At 52.2% G+C, this 20,619-nt stretch overlaps 1 protein-coding gene across 2 annotated transcripts in view; it reads left to right on the forward strand.

The window, feature by feature from the left end:
* Positions 1 to 20,619, forward strand: part of SLC1A7 (solute carrier family 1 member 7) — a 43,422-nt gene that overhangs the window by 11,806 nt on the left and 10,997 nt on the right. Inside the window, exons 3-4 of one of the 2 annotated variants that reach the window (XM_032416784.1) lie at positions 11,137 to 11,352; positions 19,101 to 19,143. In XM_032416784.1, the coding sequence (XP_032272675.1) occupies positions 11,137 to 11,352; positions 19,101 to 19,143 (259 nt within the window). Of the gene's footprint in view, positions 1 to 11,136; positions 11,353 to 15,700; positions 15,747 to 19,100; positions 19,144 to 20,619 lie in introns of those variants that run through there. The other variant, XM_032416794.1, reaches the window with a different exon arrangement.

A 20,619-nucleotide genomic window follows, 5' to 3' on the forward strand; every position in this document is an offset into this window, starting at 1 on the left:
AAAGCGTGAGCATTTCCCCGAAGCAGTTGTCATCAGCTGGTGTTCACCTAAAGAAACAGCAGCCCATAACATAACAATAAAAAAAATTAAAAAAAAAAAAAAGAAACAGCAGCCCATTTCCCAAGAAAACCGTCTTGAGTGAACTTACATGGAATTATACCTCCTCAACTTTATGGGCAACTTAAGGGATCTCCGGGGCAAATTTAATTCTCCTTGGCTTTTGTTTTCCGTACTGACTTCAGAACTGAATGTGCCAAATAAGGGCCTGCTCCTCTGTACAGCAGGGAGCCTAACGTCTTCCTCTTGAGGTTTATACCCCAGTGGCCAAAGTCAGCTTATTTCCTTTAGGGGAAGCTTCCAGCCAGGTAGCTGGAACTGGAGGATTTGATCTTGCCACCAGCCCTGTTGCTCTGGTTCCTTCCACATGGTGTTGCTGTCGAACACAGGCCCTGCATGGTCTGGTTCACATCAGCACCCTGCCCCCTTCAGGTGCGTGTCCCTGCTCTGGCTCCTAGATCCCCCAAGTGCCTGGTTATTGTTCTCAAAGCAGCCTCAGTCATGCCCTGAGTTTGGTTCCTTGGGATTGAGCCCTGATCCCTTTTACCTCCTGTTGGGTTAGCCCTGGGGGCTTTTAGCGCCAGCAGATCTTGGTCATAGGTACCCTAGTATACCCTGACCCTAACTTCAAATTGCAGGGAGCAGGGTGTGGGATCTTAGTCTCTTTTCTCCCAGAAGGCCCCTGAGCCTCTCATGCAAACTGAGGCACTTTTCATAACTCTGCATGCAGATCTTAAGGTCTCAAGGTCTTAAGGTGTGTCCATCAAACCACAGAAGTCTCTCCTTTCCCCTGGACTAAGGTGCTTCTTACCTTGTATTTGCCATTTGAAAATGTTTTCTTTTTTCTTTTTTTTTAAGATTTTATTTATTTGAGAAAGAGAGTGAGTGAGAGAGAGCACAAGCAGGGGGAGCAGCAAAGGGAGAGGGAGAAGCAGTCTCCCTGCTGAGCAGGAAGCCGGATGCAGGGTTCGATCCCAGGACCCCGGAATGATGACCTGAGCCGAAGGCAGACGCTTAACTGACTGAGCCACCCAGGTGCCCTTGGAATTGTTTTCTAAAAATGAAATTGGTTGCAAGGAAACGAGCTATCTACACCTATGAACATAGAAGCCTCAGACAAAATTTAGAAAATTCTGCCTCCCGGTACATTGGTGCAGGAATAGTCAGATGGTTAGGACCTGCCGCAGCACTGTCATGTCCTTGAACTGGGGCCCACCTCCCATGGGTGGTGCTTGGGTGGGTCCTGAGCGCTTTGCCGCTCTCCGCTCTCTTCTCTGTGCCCCTCTGCAGACTGAGCCGTGCTAATCATTCCTCTTCCACAGGAAAAGTCAATCTTTGGAGCCTTGGGGGCCTTCCTTTCCCATTTTCTCTGTTATAGCACCTGTCACTATTCGATCCCCTTTGCTTTTTAATTTATAGTTTACCCCAAAGGGTACTGGCAACTTCCTGTTCCTTTAAGTTCTCAGAGGAGATGTCACTGTTACTTCCACAAAAATAAGTCTATGTGTTTCTTCTTTTTTTCTTTTTCATTCAGTGTGATGTCATAAGAATTGTCCACACTGCACCCTCGTCTCCATAATCTTGTTTTCATCTTCCACTCGGGCCAGAGCAGAGTTTGCGAAACCCTTTTCCTTTCACTCGACACTTAGGATGCTGCTGGATGTCCTTTTGGGGCATCACTGTGTCCCACGACTCTGGAGTTACCTCAAGTTCTGTTATTTACCACATTCTTGGCCTCAGCCATAAAAGAGACACGATGCCGTCAGCCAACTGACAAAGCTGTAGCCAGCAGGTGCTTTCTTATTTTTATTTTTTGGTGGCCCATCAAGGCCCCAAATGGGCTGGAGTTTGCTTCTGAGCTTGGGAAGTCAACTGCACCTTGTTTTCACACATCCCCAGACAAGCGACACCAGGAAGCAGGGGTGGGTGGGACCAGCATCTGGATCCAGCAAGGGCCTCTAATTCTCCACTTGTTCTTTGCCAAACCCTCCTCTCCCCTCATTCTTCAGTTTCTTAAACCAGCCATCATTCAAGGGAAACTGAATCCATGTGTTTGTGATTCACTGATGCTGAACATGGCAGAATGTTTTGTAAGCTTCACATCATAGCAAAGAAATCCAAGTGCGTGTGTGGGTTTGTGCGGGACTGTGTGGTGTGTATCTTCACCTGTGTGTATGGTGTGTACGTCTGCGCGTGCATATGCACTCCTGTGTGTGTGTTGTTTTCCTTTCTGTTTCTTGTAAGAATTTTCAACTGATTTTTCTTAGAATCAGAAAATCATGTTTGGCCAAAGAAACCTAACACTCCCTTCCCCCGCCTCCTGAGGAACTCCAGCTTGGCAGAAAACACCCAAACACCCACGTTCTGACTTATTGGAGACGGTCCTGGGCTGCACAGCCGTTGCAGTCTAGTTCGGGAGCCAGTGTGCAGGGGGCAGCCGCCCCGGGCTCCCCAGCCCACAGTGAGTGGGAGGGAGGCAGGAGGAAGGAGCAGCCTGTGCTCTCGCTCTGCCCCTCATACCATGGGGCGACTTCTCTTAGCAAAGCTCTGCTGACCTCTCTGATGGGAGCCCTGGGATCTGTCCTTGGCCCTCTTGCCCAGTCAGCTGACCGCCTTACTCATCAGGAGGGGGAACATGGCCCAGCTGTGGGCTGCGGGTGGGGTCAGACCTTCAGCCTGGTGACTCTGAAAACCTCCCGTTTCATCAACCGATCACGGGCTCCCATGCTCTTTCCCCTGTCCAGGTAGAGAATTCCTACTCATCCTGCAAGGATCCATTCAGCAGCCACCTCCTCCGGGAAGCCTAGATTCCCAGGCCGGGCTAGACCCTGCTTCTGGCCTCTCCCAATCACAGCCATGACCCAGGGTTCCGTGTTGTCCAGTACGGGCCTCTCTACCACCTGGCTGGAGCTCCTTGAGGACCACGAGCCCATCTCATTCATTCCTGGGACCCACAGCACCCAGAGCAAGTGTTCAGCATGGGGCAAGATGGGAATATACCAGAGTTTGGGGAGGTGGGGGAGGTTCTGAAAAGCTCCCACTGCCCTTCTCTGTGGAGACCACTGCCCTGGAGGGTCTCTTTTGACCTGGAGAAAGCCTCCCTTGGGCAGCCCAGCCTGAGCCCTCAGTGGAGAGACACCAGGAGCCCCGCTGGCGGAGGGAGAGGAGCAGAAGACCTATGTTCCCTTCTACCCTGGGGCAGGGGGTGGTTTTTCCTTCCTCTGGAGCGGGGCTCCTAACCATGGCATGGTGGCACTGGTCATAACCAGGCATCCCAAGGACGCTGTTCCTCATGGTAGAGAGGACAGTCTGCAACTGTAGACCAGAGTGGTCCTCCGTGGGAACACTCTGGCTCCCTCACACCTGACATTCTTTGCTTTGTGGGAAAGAAAGGAGTAGGAGTTCAGCTCTCATGCAGTTAGGACCTGGACAGGACCCTTATTACACTTGGGCACACAGCCTTCCTGGTGGAGAGTGGTTGACTGTGAGCTCTGAGGGAGCTTTAGTTCCCCAAGCTTTTACTTTCAATTCCGTTCAAGCTTCTTATTTGCACATTATTTGTGAGCTTGTTATTTGCAAGCCCCAATTAAGCATTGTTTTGGTGCCCAGGGGTCTCGCTGGGAAAGAGGGACCTTCAGAGGGCAGTTGGGGATGACAAGACAGCAGTGTCCCGCTAGACCCATGCCTGGCTCTGTACCCACCCTCCACCCAGCCGTCCTCCTTTCCCACCCTACCTCTGCACTCTGAGCCCCACAACATCTAAAGTGGAACCAAAGAGCTTTGGTCTGTGTAGCTCCAGAGGGCAGGGCTGGGCCCAGAATGGGGAGTTCTCTTCCCTGAATGTGGATTTCATTCTGGCACTGGGAAGGACTTTCTAATAAGCATACCTAGCCCATATGGAGGGGCTGACGTAAGGTAGTGAGTTCTCTGCCTTCTGAAGTGTGCAAGCAGAGGGTAGAGAAATGTGTGCCCTGGGTAAGGGGTACTGGGACCTGACTTTAGCCAAATGGGAGTCTGGGCATCCTGCCTCAGGTCTTAGAAAGAGTTGGCTTGAGGATGGGGGTGTGGCAGAGCCATCTGGGAAGAGTAACTCAGTGCTAACGTGGCACTTGCTATCAGCTGCTGGGCCTGTCATCTGCTCCAGGGAAAAAGCAAGCCGTGATGCTTGGAAGGGCTGAAGGGATTCTCATGGACCCCCAGATGCTTCCTTCCAGCTGCCTTTCTAGTGGACTTCCTGCAGCTGCATCCCGGGACCAGCTTGGGGGAACTTCCCTGACTGGGTCAGCCAAGGCCAGAGCCCAAGGACTGGCCATGGGGCTCAGGGCTCCTTCCTGTCTCAGACATCCTAGTGCCAGGATGTTGTGACTATGGGTGTTGTCATGCTAATAGACCAGGGTTTGAATCTACTTATCAGGTGGCCTTAGCAATTGCTTGCACACTTACAGTGACTGGGAGTTCACTACTTCTCAAGGTGGTCCCTTCCAGGGCAGAAAGTTATACCTGGTGCTGAGCTGAGATCTCCTTCCCTGTGGCTTGCCCCACCAATCCCAGCATTCCCCAGGTTTGCTCTGCTCCCCGCTCTACAGCCCCCGCCCCCTCAGCTACTTCCCCAGGCCCGCCATCTCTGTCACCACCACCTACCTCAGCTGCAAGACACACACCTCCCTCCCCCATCCTTTTCCCAGTAGGTCTCAATGTCAGGGTGGGTCCATGGCCTCCTTGACAAGCTCCCAGGCTTCTGGCCCCACAGGCAGAGGGCCCACCGGCCCTTCAGCAGCCCTATTCCTTACGTGACTCAGCAAGCTGGCAGCAAGCCAACCCCAAAGTCCCTTTCCCACATGCTGCTGCTATGGCTCGGCCCCCACCCCCACCCCAGAGTCTGTCCTCTCCCCAGTTGTGGAAGCCTGGTCTGGCCCAACATATGTCCATGCTCAGTTTTATCATGTCAGAATTGGCCTGTGGTCCCAGCCTGCTGGGGTCTGCGTCGTCCCAACTTCCTCATCCCACACATTAGCTGTTCCTCCCAGCTTCCTGTCCTCTGCAAATCCGATCCACATGCCGTCAGCAACCTTGGCCAAGCCATTGATAAAAATGACCAGGAAGGGGGAGGCTGAAAGAAGAGGCCTGAATCACACCTCCAGGGACCCTCTCAGATTCTCTTCACCCAGGAGAGGGCCCTACCTGAGACAGTCACACCAAAAAGTTCCTGTCTGTTCCCAAAAGTTCTGCTGCCAACTGGCTCAACGTCACACAGACACACAGTGCCAGGGGTAGTCCCCTAAACCTGGTGAAGGGACCAGAGCTGGTCTAGGGGACTTGCTCTCATAGAACCCACAATGGGTGCTTATGGTCATCAAAGCAAAGTTGACCTTTTAACAATCTCTAGAATGGCACCTTGGCTTAACATCACACACTCCACAAACCTGCACCCAGACCAGGCCCTGGGCTCTGAGGACTTGGAGCTGAGCCAGATCCAGCCCTTCCCTGGAGGAGCTCAGTCTGCTGGGGCAGGCAGTCTCAGAAGAGACCATGACATCGTAGAGTGAATGCTAGTAACTGGAATGTATTGAATATTTATGATGTACCAGGGACTGTGCTAAATCTAGATTAACCCTCACCACCAACCATCATTACCTCCATTTTATCCTCCTGTGGAAACTGAGGCACACAGAGGTTCGGGAACTTGACGAGGGCTCCCAGCTATTGAGGAATACGTGTAGGAGCAGGTGGGAGCTGCCTTGCCTAGCCAGGTGGGCCCAGAGGGGCCTTCCGAGGGACGTGGTGCCTGAGTGGAGACTGGACAGATGAGCAGCAGTAGGAGGGGACAGGGAAGGGAAGCAGGAAGGGCAGGGGCAAGGGGACTGGGTTCCTTTGGAATTCCCTGCTTCACCAGCACTCACTGCCTGCCAGCTTCCCAGTTGGGCCCTGGAGATTCAGAGGGGGGCATACCAGCAGAGTGCCCTCTAACTAACTGGGAAGCACAGGGTTCCCTCGGGCGGAGGGTAACATGGCACCTCAAGGTAGGCTTCCCAGAAGAGAGGACATCTAGGCTGGCCGTGGAAAGGGCAAGTGGAAATGAGTGGGGTTGGGGAAATGTGTGTGGGGAGGAGGGTGGGGAGATAGAAAGTTCCAGGCTGAAGGAATAACCGTGCAAAGGTGGTTCATGGAGCAGCATGGAGACCAGGGTGGCTGGAGCGCGTGGGTGAGGAGCTGGAGACTGAGTCAGGCCACAGGACCCAAGGCCACGGAGGAGTGTGCAAAGTTCTGAGGGCAGTGGGAGCCGCCGAGGACTTCAAATGGGGTGGGGGTGGGGGGCGGCCAACAGTCCAGGTACTCTGTCCACTGTCCCCAGCGCAGTGCACGGCAGCAATGGTGCCTCCCGAGGTTAGGTGGGCATGATACCCACCTCAGCGGCTGGTGTTAGAACCAGTGACGGGTCAGTAAACAGCCTCTTTCACCCTCCATGAGGAGCCCGACAGCTGCTGCTTCCCTTCCCCCACCCCTGCAAGTGGAGCAGTTACCAGATTGAAACAGGCTGGGCCTTTGAGCCCAGCCTGCTCCCCAATCACTGCAATCTCTTGATCCACAATCCCTGGGCTCTGGGTGGTGGCCACATGGCTCAGGAGGGAGTCCCAGACCTCTCAGCTCCCTGAGGCTCTTCCCCAGGGCCCTGAAGGACCGCGGGGGCTCCAAGGAGCACCCAGCCAGAGACTGGGAGTAGGTGAGGCAAGGTTACCTATTCTCTCCTCACCGTAAATTACGTGCCAGTAGGGGCACTGGAGGGCATCCTCACAGAACCTCCCACTCAGTCTAGAAGCCTTGATCGAGCATCTGAACAGGTGGCTGGCCATCCAGGCTCCACTTGGATACCTCCAAAGATGAGGAGCTCACCACCACAAATCCATCATGGGACAAGTCATCAACTCTGAGAGTTGAACTATAGAGGCATGACATGGACTCTATGACATTAGAATCATGGTCAGCCAAAACTAGAAGACACTTTTCTTCCACTTTTCTTCCTAGGGAGTTAAAGCAGCTCCCTATCGTGGAGAGGCACTGGGATCGGGGGAAGCCCCACAGGGTTCTGAATCAGAAACCCCTGTTCCAGTCTTGACTCCACAGCTTCCCAGCTGGGTGGCTTGGCCAATTATTTCCCCCTCCCTGAGATCTATTTTCCTTCTCTGTAACTTCAGCTGCATAGTCCAATAAGGCAGCCACTAGTCATAAGTGGGTTACTGAACCCTCAAAATGTGGCTAGTGCAGCTGAGGAACTTAACTTTTTTAAGAAATTATTTTAAATTAAAATTTTAACACCAGAAGCAGTATAAACATTTTTATATTGATTACGTATTGAAATGATAATATTTTGGATAGACCGGGTTAACATATTAAAATGAATTTCACAAAAAAATGAATTTCACTTATTTTTTTCACTTTTTACAATGGGACCACTAGGAAATTTAAAATTTTACATTTGTGGCCTAGCTTGTAATTCCGTAGGGCAGTGCCGACTGAGAATGTTTTTTAAGGATCAAATGAGGTGGATGTTCAGGTGTTTGGGGACATTTAAGGTCCAGATTATGGTTTCTGTGGCTGCCAGGTACTCAAGGGATTGTGTCTTCCATCACAAGAGCAAGACATGCTCATTCTAGAAATAAGAGAGAACGTGGATAAACAGTACAACGGAACGAAAATCACCCATAATCCCACCACCCAAAGATAGCTACTGTAAACTCTCTCTTGCTAGTGTTTTTTTCTGTGCATATCCACGTGAGTCCTTGCAAGCCACCCTACCCCAGCTTACAGGTTCTCAGAAAGGTCACTTTAACAGCTTGGGCCGAAAGTGTGGGACCTCGAGGAGCCCCCACTTGTCAAAGGCGGGACCTTGAACTTGCTTTCTTGTTACCATGAGTCCCTGGAGTGGCCCATGCGCACGTGGGGTCCAGGCTTTCCTCGTACTGAGCTCCCAGTCTTCTTGGCCTCCGCCAACGCCCGCGGTCACCAACCTGGCTGCTCCGTCATCAGCCGTTGCCAATGGCTCCCTCCCCGCGAGCTCCCGCCTTCGCTACTCACCTCCCTCTCCAGCCAGTAGGAAAACCCTTCCCATTTTGGAGACTCCACAGGGGAACTGCTTGGAGCCCAGGTGATGGAATTCTTTCCATGTTTTCCATCAGCCCTCTCCTTTCCAGAGCCCCTGAGTCCAGGGCCTCTCTTGCTGTATCTAGAACCTACACTCCCTCCCTTCCCACATCCTGGTCAGTCCCTGAGTGGGAACCACCTCTGTGTTAGACCTCTTCTTCTTCGGGTGGCCTTCGGAGGGGCCCTTTGTCCCTTTCTGCAATCTGTTACGGACACGCTTCTCGAGCACAATCCCTCAAGCATGTCTGCGCAGGTGCATCTGGACTGCAAACCTGGAGAAGGGTCTCTGTCACAGGAGGCTCTAGGGCTCCCTGCAGAGCTACGGACTAGCTCGGACCTTGCTTTCTCCACCTAACCTTCAATAGGAACATCTTTCCAATGACACCATTGCCTCTAATGGTTGCTCAGAATGCCACTGTGTGGGTATGCTGTAATTTTTAATTTCATTCTGCACTGACGAACTAGGGGCCTGAGTCCCGGTCTAATTCTGCATTGACATTCTTAGGTCCGTCCTAGATGTTTGCTCTCACAAATACCACTTTAGGGTCCCTCCCAGTACACTTCACTTAGATTTTCTCAAATCTGACGAGTTCTCCCTTTTCAGACAGCCAGCCAATTCTGCGGGATGAATTGTACTGGACCCCACTTTTCCCTCTGTCCCCCTTGGCCTGGCACTCAAGGCCACCCCCACTCCTGAGCACAGTCTGTCTGTCCCCCATATCACCGTTCCTCGAATTTGACCTAAGCTCTGACCACACTGTGCCCACACTTGCCAGCCTCCCTGTTGGCTACCGCTGTCTCATTGCCTGGGATATCTGCTCCATCTCCAAATCCTCCTCATCCTCCCAAGAACCACTCATATGCCCCCTCCTCCAGGAAGCCCTTCCTGACTCTCCTAGCTAGAAGTGACCCCTCCCTCCTCTGAGTAAAGAGAGCACCTCCTTGTCCTCTCGCCTATGAGACTAATGCAGCCACCCTGGCTCCTGGTTCCTTGAGTCCACTTGTCCCGGAGTGTCTCACTCTGTCTCCTTCCTGCCCTCCTGCCACACCAGGAGCAGCTTGAGGCTGGGGAGAGATTCTGATTTCTTTCTATGGACACAGGGCATGGCACGGAGTGGGCATGCACTAAAGGTTTGAATAAATACATGAAGGGAAGAGGACAGGCCTGGAGTTGGGCCCTACGTTCTGGTCCAGCTGTTGCTAGTGTTCCATGTGAGCTCGGGCAGGTCGTACTCTCAGGGCCCCTGCTTCCCTGTGAGCTGAAGCAGTTGGACTTCGCTGTAGGGAATTCTGTTGCAGTCAGCAGGCTGTTTGGCCCTCGGCTGATGTGCTGGCCCCAGGCTGGGGATAATCTCTCTGGTGCATAATAATTGCAGGGCAGCCCCCCATTTCCCTTGCCTGCACAATCCCATTATGAGCCCTTCAGGATTTATGTCTGAGACCCACCGTAAGCCCATCACTAACATATGGCATACTGGCAGACAAGGGATGAACAGAGATTGTAAATATTCATTCATTCATTCCTTCATTCAGCAAGGTGCTACCAAGCTGCACTCAGCTGGGCCGCGTGCCTGACTCTGTGGACCCATCACTGAACAGACCCAGACCCCGGCCCAGTCCCGGAGGAACTTCCAGTAAACAGTCAGCAACTCAGTGAGGTGGGGGCTGGGGCAAAGGACAGCACAGGGCCTGTGGAAGCCCAGAGAAGGAGCCTTTGCCCCAGCCAGTGGTCAGGGAAGGCTTCCTGGAGGAGGGGACCCTTCAACTGTGTCTTAACAGAGCAAGGAAGCACAGGGCACTCATGCAGCAGCTACAGTGCTGCATGGGGAAGTGGGGAGAAGTGGGGAGAAGCTTACAGTGCTCAGCTTGATGCTGGGTGCCACTTGAGTGTAGTCTAATGATAAGAGAGCAGGATGGGGAGGGATTATCCACTCTTGTTTACATTAGCAACACCAGACAAATACTTCCTTTACCTGAAAGAATGAAAGGGCTTTGGGGAAAAATCCTTTTGGCAGCAAAGCAAAGCACAAGCATCTCCTTAACTAATCTCCCAACCCCACCCCACCAACAGCCAAGAGAAGAGTAACTCTGAGCTGACCTGCACAGGTAGGCCCAGAGCCCAGGGCAAGACAGGGTCAGGAGCCAGGGGGAGAGAGACCCACAAGCCCCCTCAACACAACCTCCCAAGACTATGACGAAGGGGAATCTGGGCTCAGGTGGTAACCCAAGATGGCCATAGGGTGGCACCTCTCCAAGAAAGCACGGCCCCATTTCAGAGATGGGATCCTGAGGCCCAAAGATGTCCCACGGGCAGTGGGCAGAGCCAGGACTAGGACCCAGCCTAGGCTCTCACTCACTCCCATCCTTAGTTCATTCAGCAAGCCTGCAGTAACCGCCTGCCTGATAGCAGCCCTGAGAGCTCACACTCCACACGCACTGGGGACCCGCGGAAAAGTCACACCTGCCCCTCTCCTCTCAGGTCCTCAGTCTGATGAAAGAGACAGGTAGACAGGGATAGCCAGGGTCATGACAGAGGCCAGGGACGGTCCCTGGGGAGAGGCAGGTAGTCCAAGATGTCACCAGAGTGGTGACATTGCGCTTGGTGTTACCTAGTGAGTAGCACTTTGGCCGAGTGGAGGAACCTGGTAATGACACCAGACAAAGGAAACAGCACTGGCAAGGGCCTGGAGGCGTGCAAGGGTGTGGCGGCTGCCCCCGGGCGTGGGCCAGAGAACAGAGCAAGAAACCAGGCTAGAGGGACCACAGGACTGGATTGCGGGGGGGGGGGGGGGGGGGGGGGGGGGGGGGGGGGGGGGGGGGGCACATGCCTGCACGGTCCCTCCAGCTCTGTGAGGGTGCTGGGCACAGCCAGGAGGGGTGTGAGTGGGTCCGCCTGAGTGGCCCCCCACCCCCAGACCCTGACCCACATCGCTCTCCCAGCTTGATGTCCGGCCTCGCCTCCCTGGATGCCAAGACCTCCAGCCGCCTGGGCATCCTCACCGTGGCGTACTACCTGTGGACCACCTTCATGGCAGTCATCGTGGGCATCATCATGGTCTCCATCATTCACCCAGGCGGGGTGGCCCAGAAGGAGACGACAGAGCAGAGCAGGAAGGCCATCATGAGCTCTGCCGATGCCCTGCTGGACCTCATCCGGTAACTCTCACCCTGACCCCCTGCTTGGGAACGCCATACCTGGGCTGGGGCCACTGGCTCCACAGGCCTGGCCCCCCATGTCTGCCAGAGGCTGCATAGGGCATGGGGAGGGGGTGCCCAGGGTCTGCTCTTGATTTCGTGTGGCCACAGAAGCCACACAAACAGCTCAGCCCCTGTGCAGCCCGCTGGGTTCACACTGCACTGTGTGCGTCCGTTAGACTGGGAGCACCTTGAGGGCAGGACGGGGGTCTGGGAGCCACGGCCCAGCACGCAGCCGGGCACCAGGGAGGTTATCAGTGGCTGTTTGCTGACTGAGCTTGCTTGTGTGCACCCAGCCTCTACTGAGGAAGGCCAGCAGTCACTCCCCTCACCACCTGTTCCTTCTTGGTCCTCTTCTTCTTGCAGACAAGGGAGTGAGGCTCAAAGAGATGAAGTGACTTTTCCAGGGTCGTCCCGTGGGCAGGTCACGGAGCCAGGATTTTTGCCGGGTGGTGCCCCTGCCTGAGCCACGTGGACACTGCTAACCATGTGTGTCAGGGACCTGAGCCCTCCTCCCAGAAAGCGCTGTAGACCCAGCGATGCATCCAAGTCCAAACCCCTTTTCCCAAGACTCCATGCAGGCCATGCGCCTCCTCTCCATCACTCATTCACCCCTGCCAATGCCCGCCCTGTGTCAGGCACTCAAGCCTGGCCCTAGTTCCAGAGGAGAGAAAGGTTCACGAATAGACAGCAACAGCATGGGGGCGGGAGTCACAATGAGGGAGGCAGGGGCTGTAGGTGAGAGCGAAGAGCAGGCTCAGGGGAGGCAAAGGGAGGGATGAGTGGCAGGACCAGGGAGCCAGGAACCCATTCTTCGTGAAGGCAAAGGTGTGCAAAGGTCCTGAGCTGAGAGGGAAAGTGTGGGGAGATGTCCTCACCTGCTCAGCGTGACTGGGGCACGGGGGGAGAGGGGGTTGGGGTGGGGACAGTCACTGCTGGAGAAGCAAAGGGGTCCTATCATGAAGGACAATGTAACCCAGGCTGAAAGCTGTGTTTTATCCTAAAGGCCACAGGAAATGGGCTTGAAACACAGAAGCAGCTTGATCCCATTCAAAAGGCTCGCTCTGCTGCAGAGTGGGGGTGAATGGGGGGTGAGGGGAGAAGGGGAGGACAGGCAGGGAGAGGGACACGATGGTGGCCCTGGGCACAGGGAGAGGGCAGACTGAAGGCTGCTCGGAAGGTAAAACCAGCAGGAGCCGTGCAGGGCAGAAGGGAGGAGGGCATGGAGGAGGGGGCGGTGCTGATCCCAATGGCCTGAATACCCAGCTGTGTGGTCACCGAGTCGCAGGACAATGCTAGAGCAGGTGTGGACATCCTGGGGAAGGTGTCCACTGGTGGTTGGCTGGTGGATCTGAGTCTTCGGGAGAGTCTGAGCTGGAGACGGAGGGTGGCAGGCTGCCCATCTTGGGCCACCATCTCTCATATCCTGCATCCAATTTGTTGGCAAATTCTGTCAGCTCTACCTTCAAAATAATATCCCTTGTCCCTTCTGTCCTCCTGTGCCACTCTCACATCTCCCAGACCACTATCACGTCTCACTAGAGGGTCCAACCGGGTCACCCTGCTTTCTCTCTGCTTCCCTCCAGTCTGGTCTCAGCCCAGCAGCCAGAGGGATCCTGCTCATGACTCATCACATGTCAACACACTCCGCAATGTTCACTATGGCCTATAGGCCCTTCCTGCTTGATGCACCACCACATACCCACGGCCTGTGATCTCTGCTCCAACTCTCCCTCCCCTCCCTCCAGCCCTGCGGGCCTCCTGCCAGTCCCCAAATATCTGTAAGATCCCGTCCTGGTGCCTTGTCCTCATCGCAGCCTCTGCCTGGCTGGACCTTCCTGTAGGGGTTCATGGCTCCTCCCCTCACTCCACCTCTGCTCCGTGTCATCTCCTAACCTCTGTCACACTCTCTCCTCATAGACTTTATTACTACCTGACATTCTGTGCGTTTGTTTCTTTTTGTGACTCTATCAGGGCATAAGATGTTCCACGAGGGCTAGATTGTTACAAATCTGTTCCCTGCTGCACCCTGGAGCCGAGAACAGCTCTGAGGAGGGGCTCAGTGTTTGCTGAAGGCAGACACAGGATACAGGGTCACTGATGGGGTTGGGGTCTGAGCCAGGAGAGGAGACTCACTGGCACAGGGAGAAGGTGCCACGCATGTGGCCCCGAGGCCCAGGCTAAGCCTTGGCCCCCACCACATTGGAGGTTTGCGTAGAGCTGACAGAGCAGGAGCAAGCAGAGGGCCAGGAGGGGAACTAGGAGAGCAGATATCCTAGAGGCCAAGGGAAGAAGAATTTCGAGAAGCTTCATTTCTAAGATCCATTATTTCTAAGATTTGGTGGCTATGATTCATCCTTTCTTGGATTCTATGATTCGAAACAGCCTTTCCTCGTGGTGGAAGGAGCTGGTGCTCGGGAGTCCCCGCCCTCCCCACCACGGCCTCCCCTGCTGAGGGGCTGAGGGCTCTGGATCGGACACACGTGTCAGAGTCAAATGTTCCAGGAGTGGCTCCTGCTCTTGGTTGCTTTTCACGTGGTGAAAATTGATCCTTCTGGTTTGAGGCTTTTCCCCAGTTGCTCTCAACCCCAAGGCAAGTTGTTTTGCAAAGCTGAGTGGTTTAACATCACGGTCACTGTTTCTTAGTCAGAGAGTGGGGCAGCAGAGAGCGGTCATATGCTTCCAGGGACAGGGAACCATCACCTTGGGGATGGGAGGTCTTGTCACAACTCTGTCAATAAGACACAGTGTGGCCCTTCCAGGACTCAGTTTCCCCAGCAGTTTTCAAGGTCCCTTCTAGCTCTGTGGTTCTGAAGCACAAAGGCCTACACACCAGTAAGGAAGCTGCAGGACTTGAGCAGAAGCTCCTGGAGGTGGGTTCTGGGAGATGAGGTTGGGAGGACAGTACAGAATCCAACCTTGAAGACCTTGAAGCCAGGCTGAAAGGTTGGCTGTTATGCTTTAGAAACAGGAAGCTGGTGAGTTTGGGAAGGATGGACTAGAGCAGGGCAGAGTGGTCAGGATGTGACTGGAGGCAGGGGGATGCCCTGTTTGGGGTGCAGTCACTTCCGCTCCATTCACCCCCCCCCCCTTTATAAGGCACCTGCTCTGGGTGAAGACATTGTGCTGAGAGGGGCAAATGCAAGTCCTGCACCAGGCTGTCCTATTAGGACAGACAGAGAAGAAGAATGCACTGGACACTCTCAGAGATTCTTCTTAGATGCTCTGACATTCCGAGAGGCTGTGCAGAAAATGAGAACACCAGGACGGAGGGGGCCCCCTCACCCTTGCTATGGCCCAGAGCAGGTGGCCAGCGAGCATTGATAACTGAGAACAGGGACAGCCAGCGCAGGGAACTGGGAAGTGTGGGCAGGTGTGACACAGGAAAAGTCAGAAAGATGTAGGGGACAAGAGAGCAGGGGAATAAGGCCGGCGGCACACCTCAGGGCCGGGAAGATAGCCATCTCTCAAAGATGATTCCAGAGGAACACAACAGGCCATGTCCCTGGACAACTCACAGAGACATGAATTCATTTCCCAAGGCTCCAGAAAACCGACGTCTGCTCAGAGTTCAGCCTCACAGAAAACCACCCAAACAAGTGGATGCTAATCAGAGCTGGGCCCCTTCTTTTTTTTCCAATCTTAATTAAAACACCAGAGAGATGAAGTAATGACTTGGCTCTATAGCTCCCAGTCACCCTCTCAGGGATCGGATGCAGCTCTCAGGAGCCGCGCTTGGGAAGGAACAACCCCAACCTGGGAGGCTGAGGACATGGGATTAAGGGCAAATTTGGAATGTCACAGTCTTGGGACATAGAATGGGTAGGAAGAGGAGGTGGCAGGCTGTGGCCCTGCCCCAAGCGCATGCGGGAAGGCCCAGGCCGGAGGGTGCCTGTACTTGATGCACATGGCTATTAATGTCTCCCACCATGGGCATTTATGCCACCGGGAGCCTGGAAAGTCTTCCCATGGGCATTCAAGGTCAAAAGAAAATGTACATTTTCCTGTTTAATAATCAAAAGTGTAATTCTTCATTAAAGTTTGCAGGATGAGTTCATCGATTATGAGTATGAGCACGTGTATTAGTTAGGAGTTGCCGTTGGAGGGTAGTTAGAGAAACCCAGAGCAGCAGAGGCTGAACTGCGGTAAAGGCTCATTTTCTCCCAAATCAGCAGTCCAGCGGTGGGCAGCTTGTGGGCAGCAGGATCCCATGCTCCCCCCACCATGTTTACCACTTGGCTTTTGTCATCAGTGTATCTCATGGTCCAAGAAGGCTGCTGAAGCTCTAGCTATTACATCCATGTTCCAGGCAGAAGGAAGACAGTTGGAGGAAAGGACCAAAGGGTCCTGGCTGAGTGGGCACCTTTTCAAGAGTTTTCTGAAAGCACCACCCAATGACTCCCACTTCATCTCCTCGGCCACCCTTTGGGAAACGGGGTTTGACGGCAGAGCCCCATTGGTCCCGTAACATGCCGGGGCTCCTGTTGGTAAGGAAGGAGAGAATGGAGACTGGGTAGGCAACTAGCTATCCTGGCCACAACCCACGTTTTAAATTATTCTAATTTTCAAGGAGATTGTAAAGAAATGTACATCCTAGGTGTAAGCTTCATTTGGTCTCCTACAATTTGAATGTTCCTACTTTCTGCTCAGGCTAAAGCAGCCTTCCCTCGAAGTTTCATTAGAAAACCACCTCGTAAGTCCCTCGCACCTCGGGGGTTCTGCCCAGGAGAGATTTTCAAACTCTGAAGCACTGGTACAGCCTGGGCATCCTCCCCTCCGGTCACGAGGGCCCAGTGGACTGGTGCCTTCTGCCAGCTGTGTGCCTGGTGAGGCCCCAGCACTCACCCTGACTTCGGTGCTTCGGATCTGCTTGATGTCAAAAGCCCTTGCAGGCAGGTACTATTCTGGTGGCAGGAATCTGCTTCTAACTGGGGGGGGAAAGCCTCATTTGAGTTTCTGAGATCCCAGTCCCTGACCCCTGCCTGCTTCTTCTCTCTCTTGTGACAAAGTTGAAATTAGTGGGAAAAGCCAGGACCACTCTTTCTGCCTTGCTAGCTCATTCTAAGCTCTCTTCCTCCTGCCATATGCTTACACTGAAGCATATTTTAGCAACAGTGGAAAAAAAAATATATAGTCCACTTTCCAACAGTGGCTCCTGGGGTGTAAGGTTAAGAAATAAAGCACACCCGAGGCGCCTGGGTGGCTCAGTCAGTTGGGCGTCTGCCTTCGGCTCGGGAAATGATCCCAGGGTCCTGGGATCAAGCCCCGCTCGGTGGGGAGTCTGCTTCTCCTCTCCCTCTGCCTCTCCCCTCAGCTTGTGCGCTCTCTTTCACTCACTCTCTCTCTCAAATAAATAAAGTCCTTTAAAAAAAAGAAAAAAAAGAAAGGACGTACACCCATACTCTTGTATGTAATTCCAGGTACGTATGAGCAGAGTCTCGAAAGAGAAGAGATTTGCCAAGAGCAAGGGTGAGTGGTAAGGCCAGTCCATGTGGCCTGTCTGAGGAAATGCAAGCACATGAACAAAAACCTTTGTTAGCATCTCTGATTTAGAAAAGATTCTTAGAAGCGGATTGTAAAGACAAAGGTGCAATGGTTTTAAGACCCTCAATAGGAATTGCAAATTTCCTTACAGAAAGGTTGCTGCCAGAACAGGGAGGGAGGGGGAGAAGCGTGTCCCCAAACCTCCTCAGCATTGAGTATTGTCCTCTAAAAATCCTGTACCAGTTTGAGAGGTGAAAATGTCTAATTTATCGATGAAGCTGAACACTTAAAAGCTTTTTTGGGCTACTACGGTCCTTCTTTTGCAAGGTGAGTTGCCTGGCCATGACTTTCAATCATTTTTCTATTGAGGTACTAATGTTTCTGTGGTCCAGTTATTTATGCAGCAAACATATACTGAGCCCTGTTATGTGCCAGGCAGTCTTCCAGTCGCTGGGGACACAGCAGGGAACAAAACAGAGATCCCTGCCTTCCAGGAAGCTGATGTTCTGGGGAGAAGAGACAGTGAACGAGGAGACAAAGACAAGATTTATAAAAGCTCTTTAAAGATTTAGGATGTTAACACTTTGTCACATAGTTTTCCTAGTTTATCATTTGCTTTATAATTTTATTTGTATTTGAATCCATCTTAGAGAACTTCTCAATTTATTTAGCTTTTTATTTTAGCATAATTTCAAGCTTACAGAAAAGTTGCAAACATAGGAGAGAGTTCCCACATACCTTTCCCCCAGCCTTCCCTGATGTTAGCAACATAACATAACGATGGCACAGATGTCGAAACTAAGAAATTAAATTAGTATAACACTATTAACTAAATTACAGACCTTGCTTGGATTTCACCAGTTTTTCCACTAATGTCTTTTTTTCTGCTCCCAAATCCAACCCAGGATACTGTGCTGCACTTAGGACATTCTTAATTTCTATGTAGTAAAATCTATTGATTTTTTTTAATTGCTCATTTTTTTTTCTTAGTCAGTCCTTCCCTGTTCTGAGATCTGAAAAATACTAACCTATATTTTCTTCTAGCTTTTTATGGTTTCATTTTAAAAATTATTTCTTTAACCTATCTGGAATTTATTTTGATGCAAGGTATAAATAGGGATCTAACTTTTTATTTAAATAGTTGGTTTGGCTGCATAATACTCTATTACAAATCCTTCCTTTCCTCACTGATCTGTGAAGCGACTTTTATCAAAAATGAAGTACTTAGGGGTGCCTGGGTGGCTCAGTTGTTAAGCGTCATGATCCCAGGGTCCTGGGATCGAGCCCCGCATCAGGCTCCCTGCTCCGCCGGAAGCCTGCTTCTCCCTCCCCACTACCCCTGCTTGTGTTCCCTCTCTCACTGTGTCTCTCTGTGTCAAATAAATAAATAAAATCTTTCCAAAAAAAAAATGAAGTACTTAGAGGCGCCTGGCTGGCTCAGTGGGAAAAGCGTGGGACTCTTGATCTCGGGGTCATGGGTTGGAGCCCCACGTTGGGTGTAGATATTACTAAAACAAATAAATACACTTTATTTTTTTTTAAATAAGGTACTTAGGATGTACTAGGTTCTGTTTCTGGGCTACATGTTCTGTTCTCTTGATTTTTCTGTTGGCAGCTGTATCAATATTGTACTTTAAATTCTATCTTTATATGTTCATATCCGGTAGGACAAGACCCCTCCTCCCTCAGCTTTATGAAAATCATGTCAATAGGAATTATGATCTATGTGCCAGGTCCTGTGTTGAGCACCACAGAGAAGCTAGGAACCACTGAGGCAGACCCGTGAGCCAGTGCCACCCTGCAGTACTCTGGAGCATGGGTGACCCCCGAGGAAAGGCCCGCAGAGTCGGCCAGTAATCAGAGAAGGCGTGGCCTCTGACTGACTGGAGTAGGAGCTAGCCAGGGAAGCAGGAGGGACATTGTAGGCAGAAGGAACAGTGTGGACCAAGGCCTGGGTGCTGGGGAAGTATGCAGTGTCTCTAGGGAACCGTATGCAATTGGTGTTGGAGTTTTGAGTACTGGGGATTGGGAGGTGGGGTGGGGGGTAGGGGTGGCTGGTGGTAGGAAGACGTGAGGTGGGGGTGGGCTAGGTCATGGAAGGCCTTGAGGTGTTCAGATGGGAGGGAGGTGGGCTAGGTCATGGAAGGCCCCGAGGTGTTCAGATGACCCCGTGGGCCCTCCTGTCCTGGGCTCTGGAATTCTTCAGTTACTGACTCTCTTCCCAGGAACATGTTCCCAGCCAACCTGGTGGAAGCCACATTCAAACAGGTGAGTGGGTCCTGGGGCGAGGGAGCGGGGCAGGTAGGGCCAGCCTGGGCCAGGCTGGGAGGTGTCAGGTTTACCCAGCAAGTCTCCCTGCCTCCCACACTGTTCCTTCTGGAGAGGAGGGGAGGTGGGGTGATCAAGATCCTTAGAGCCTCCCCTGGCCACACCCCTGCCCGGGGTTCCAGCTTCTTAGGAAGAGAACTGACAGGGTGGGGGGAAGCACCCATGCTCTAGGTTCACCCCCGTGCTCGCACACCCCCAATCACTGGATCCTCACAGTAACCCTGGGCTCAGTGCACCCACCCCCTGTCCCAGATGAGGAAACCTAGGCTAGAGGCTTGGAAGGATTAAAGGACCTGCCCAAAGTTATACAGCTAGTAAATGACAGTGCTGGTCAGGAAACCCAGGCCTGTCTGGCGTCTAAGTCTGTGTTCTTTTTCTTTTTAAAATAACCCCTTTTCCCTGTAGTTAAGAACAATAATCATGTTCAGTATAAAATATTAGGAAAATACTAAAATACAAAGCAGAAAATAAAAATCTTCTCTTGTTCTAGGACCAAGCAACAGTGGTAGTAGTTGGGACACATCTAGTCTTTTTTCTCTGCATAAATATGTTTTGGAAAAACAAAATTGGGGTAATAGTACACAGACGGTGTGTATCTTGCTTTTTCCCCAAGCTCATTATAGCATGAGCATTTGCCCTGGTTACTGTTTCTTTAAAATACACTATTTGCGGTGATACAAGAGCCCATGGTGGGGCCATCCCTCATTTCGGTGGGCCTCGAGGTTGTTTTCAAAGTTTTTTTCTTTTTGGAAATGATGGTAAATATCTTGATGTGCCAATTTTTGTCTGCCCTTCTAATAATTTCTAATCCTTTTCCCCTCATAAAATGTCGGCTGGTTGGTTGACAATCCAGCAAGCATTTCCCGACTCCCTTGCCTGTGCTGGGCCCTGCATTGGGACTGAGGACACAAAGGAGGAGGTTGAGGGGTGGAGAGGAGGCTCCAAAATAAGGAGCTGTGAAACCTTGAGCTAATCACTGTATCTTTCCTAATCTCCTGGGCCTTTATCTATGAAATGAGCCAGAGAATGACGGGCTCTCAGTGCTAGGCAAGGGAGTTCTGATTTTATTCCAATAGTGATGGGGAATTACTGAAGGCGTGAGAGAAAAAGAATGAATGTTGCTCTACCTCATACCTACCCAGAATGCCCTTTCTCTTTTGGCAAACTCCTACCCATCCTTCAAGGCCCAACTCAAATGTCCCCTTCTTTGGGAAGCTGTCTGACCCCTGAGGCAAAGTAAGTCACTCCCTCCCCAATGCTGTCAGAGCAGAATTCATGTCTGGTTCATCTTTGTGTCCCTGGCGTCCACCACAGCATGTTCAGTGTTGGAATGATGATGATGGTGGTGGTGGCATGATAACAGCGGTTAACGGTAACAACCACGTAAGGCATGCCACACGCCAGGCACTGTTGAAA

This window comes from Phoca vitulina, unplaced genomic scaffold (assembly GCF_004348235.1).
Source record: "Phoca vitulina isolate PV1807 unplaced genomic scaffold, GSC_HSeal_1.0 scaffold2, whole genome shotgun sequence".
Taxonomy (NCBI): domain Eukaryota; kingdom Metazoa; phylum Chordata; class Mammalia; order Carnivora; family Phocidae; genus Phoca; species Phoca vitulina.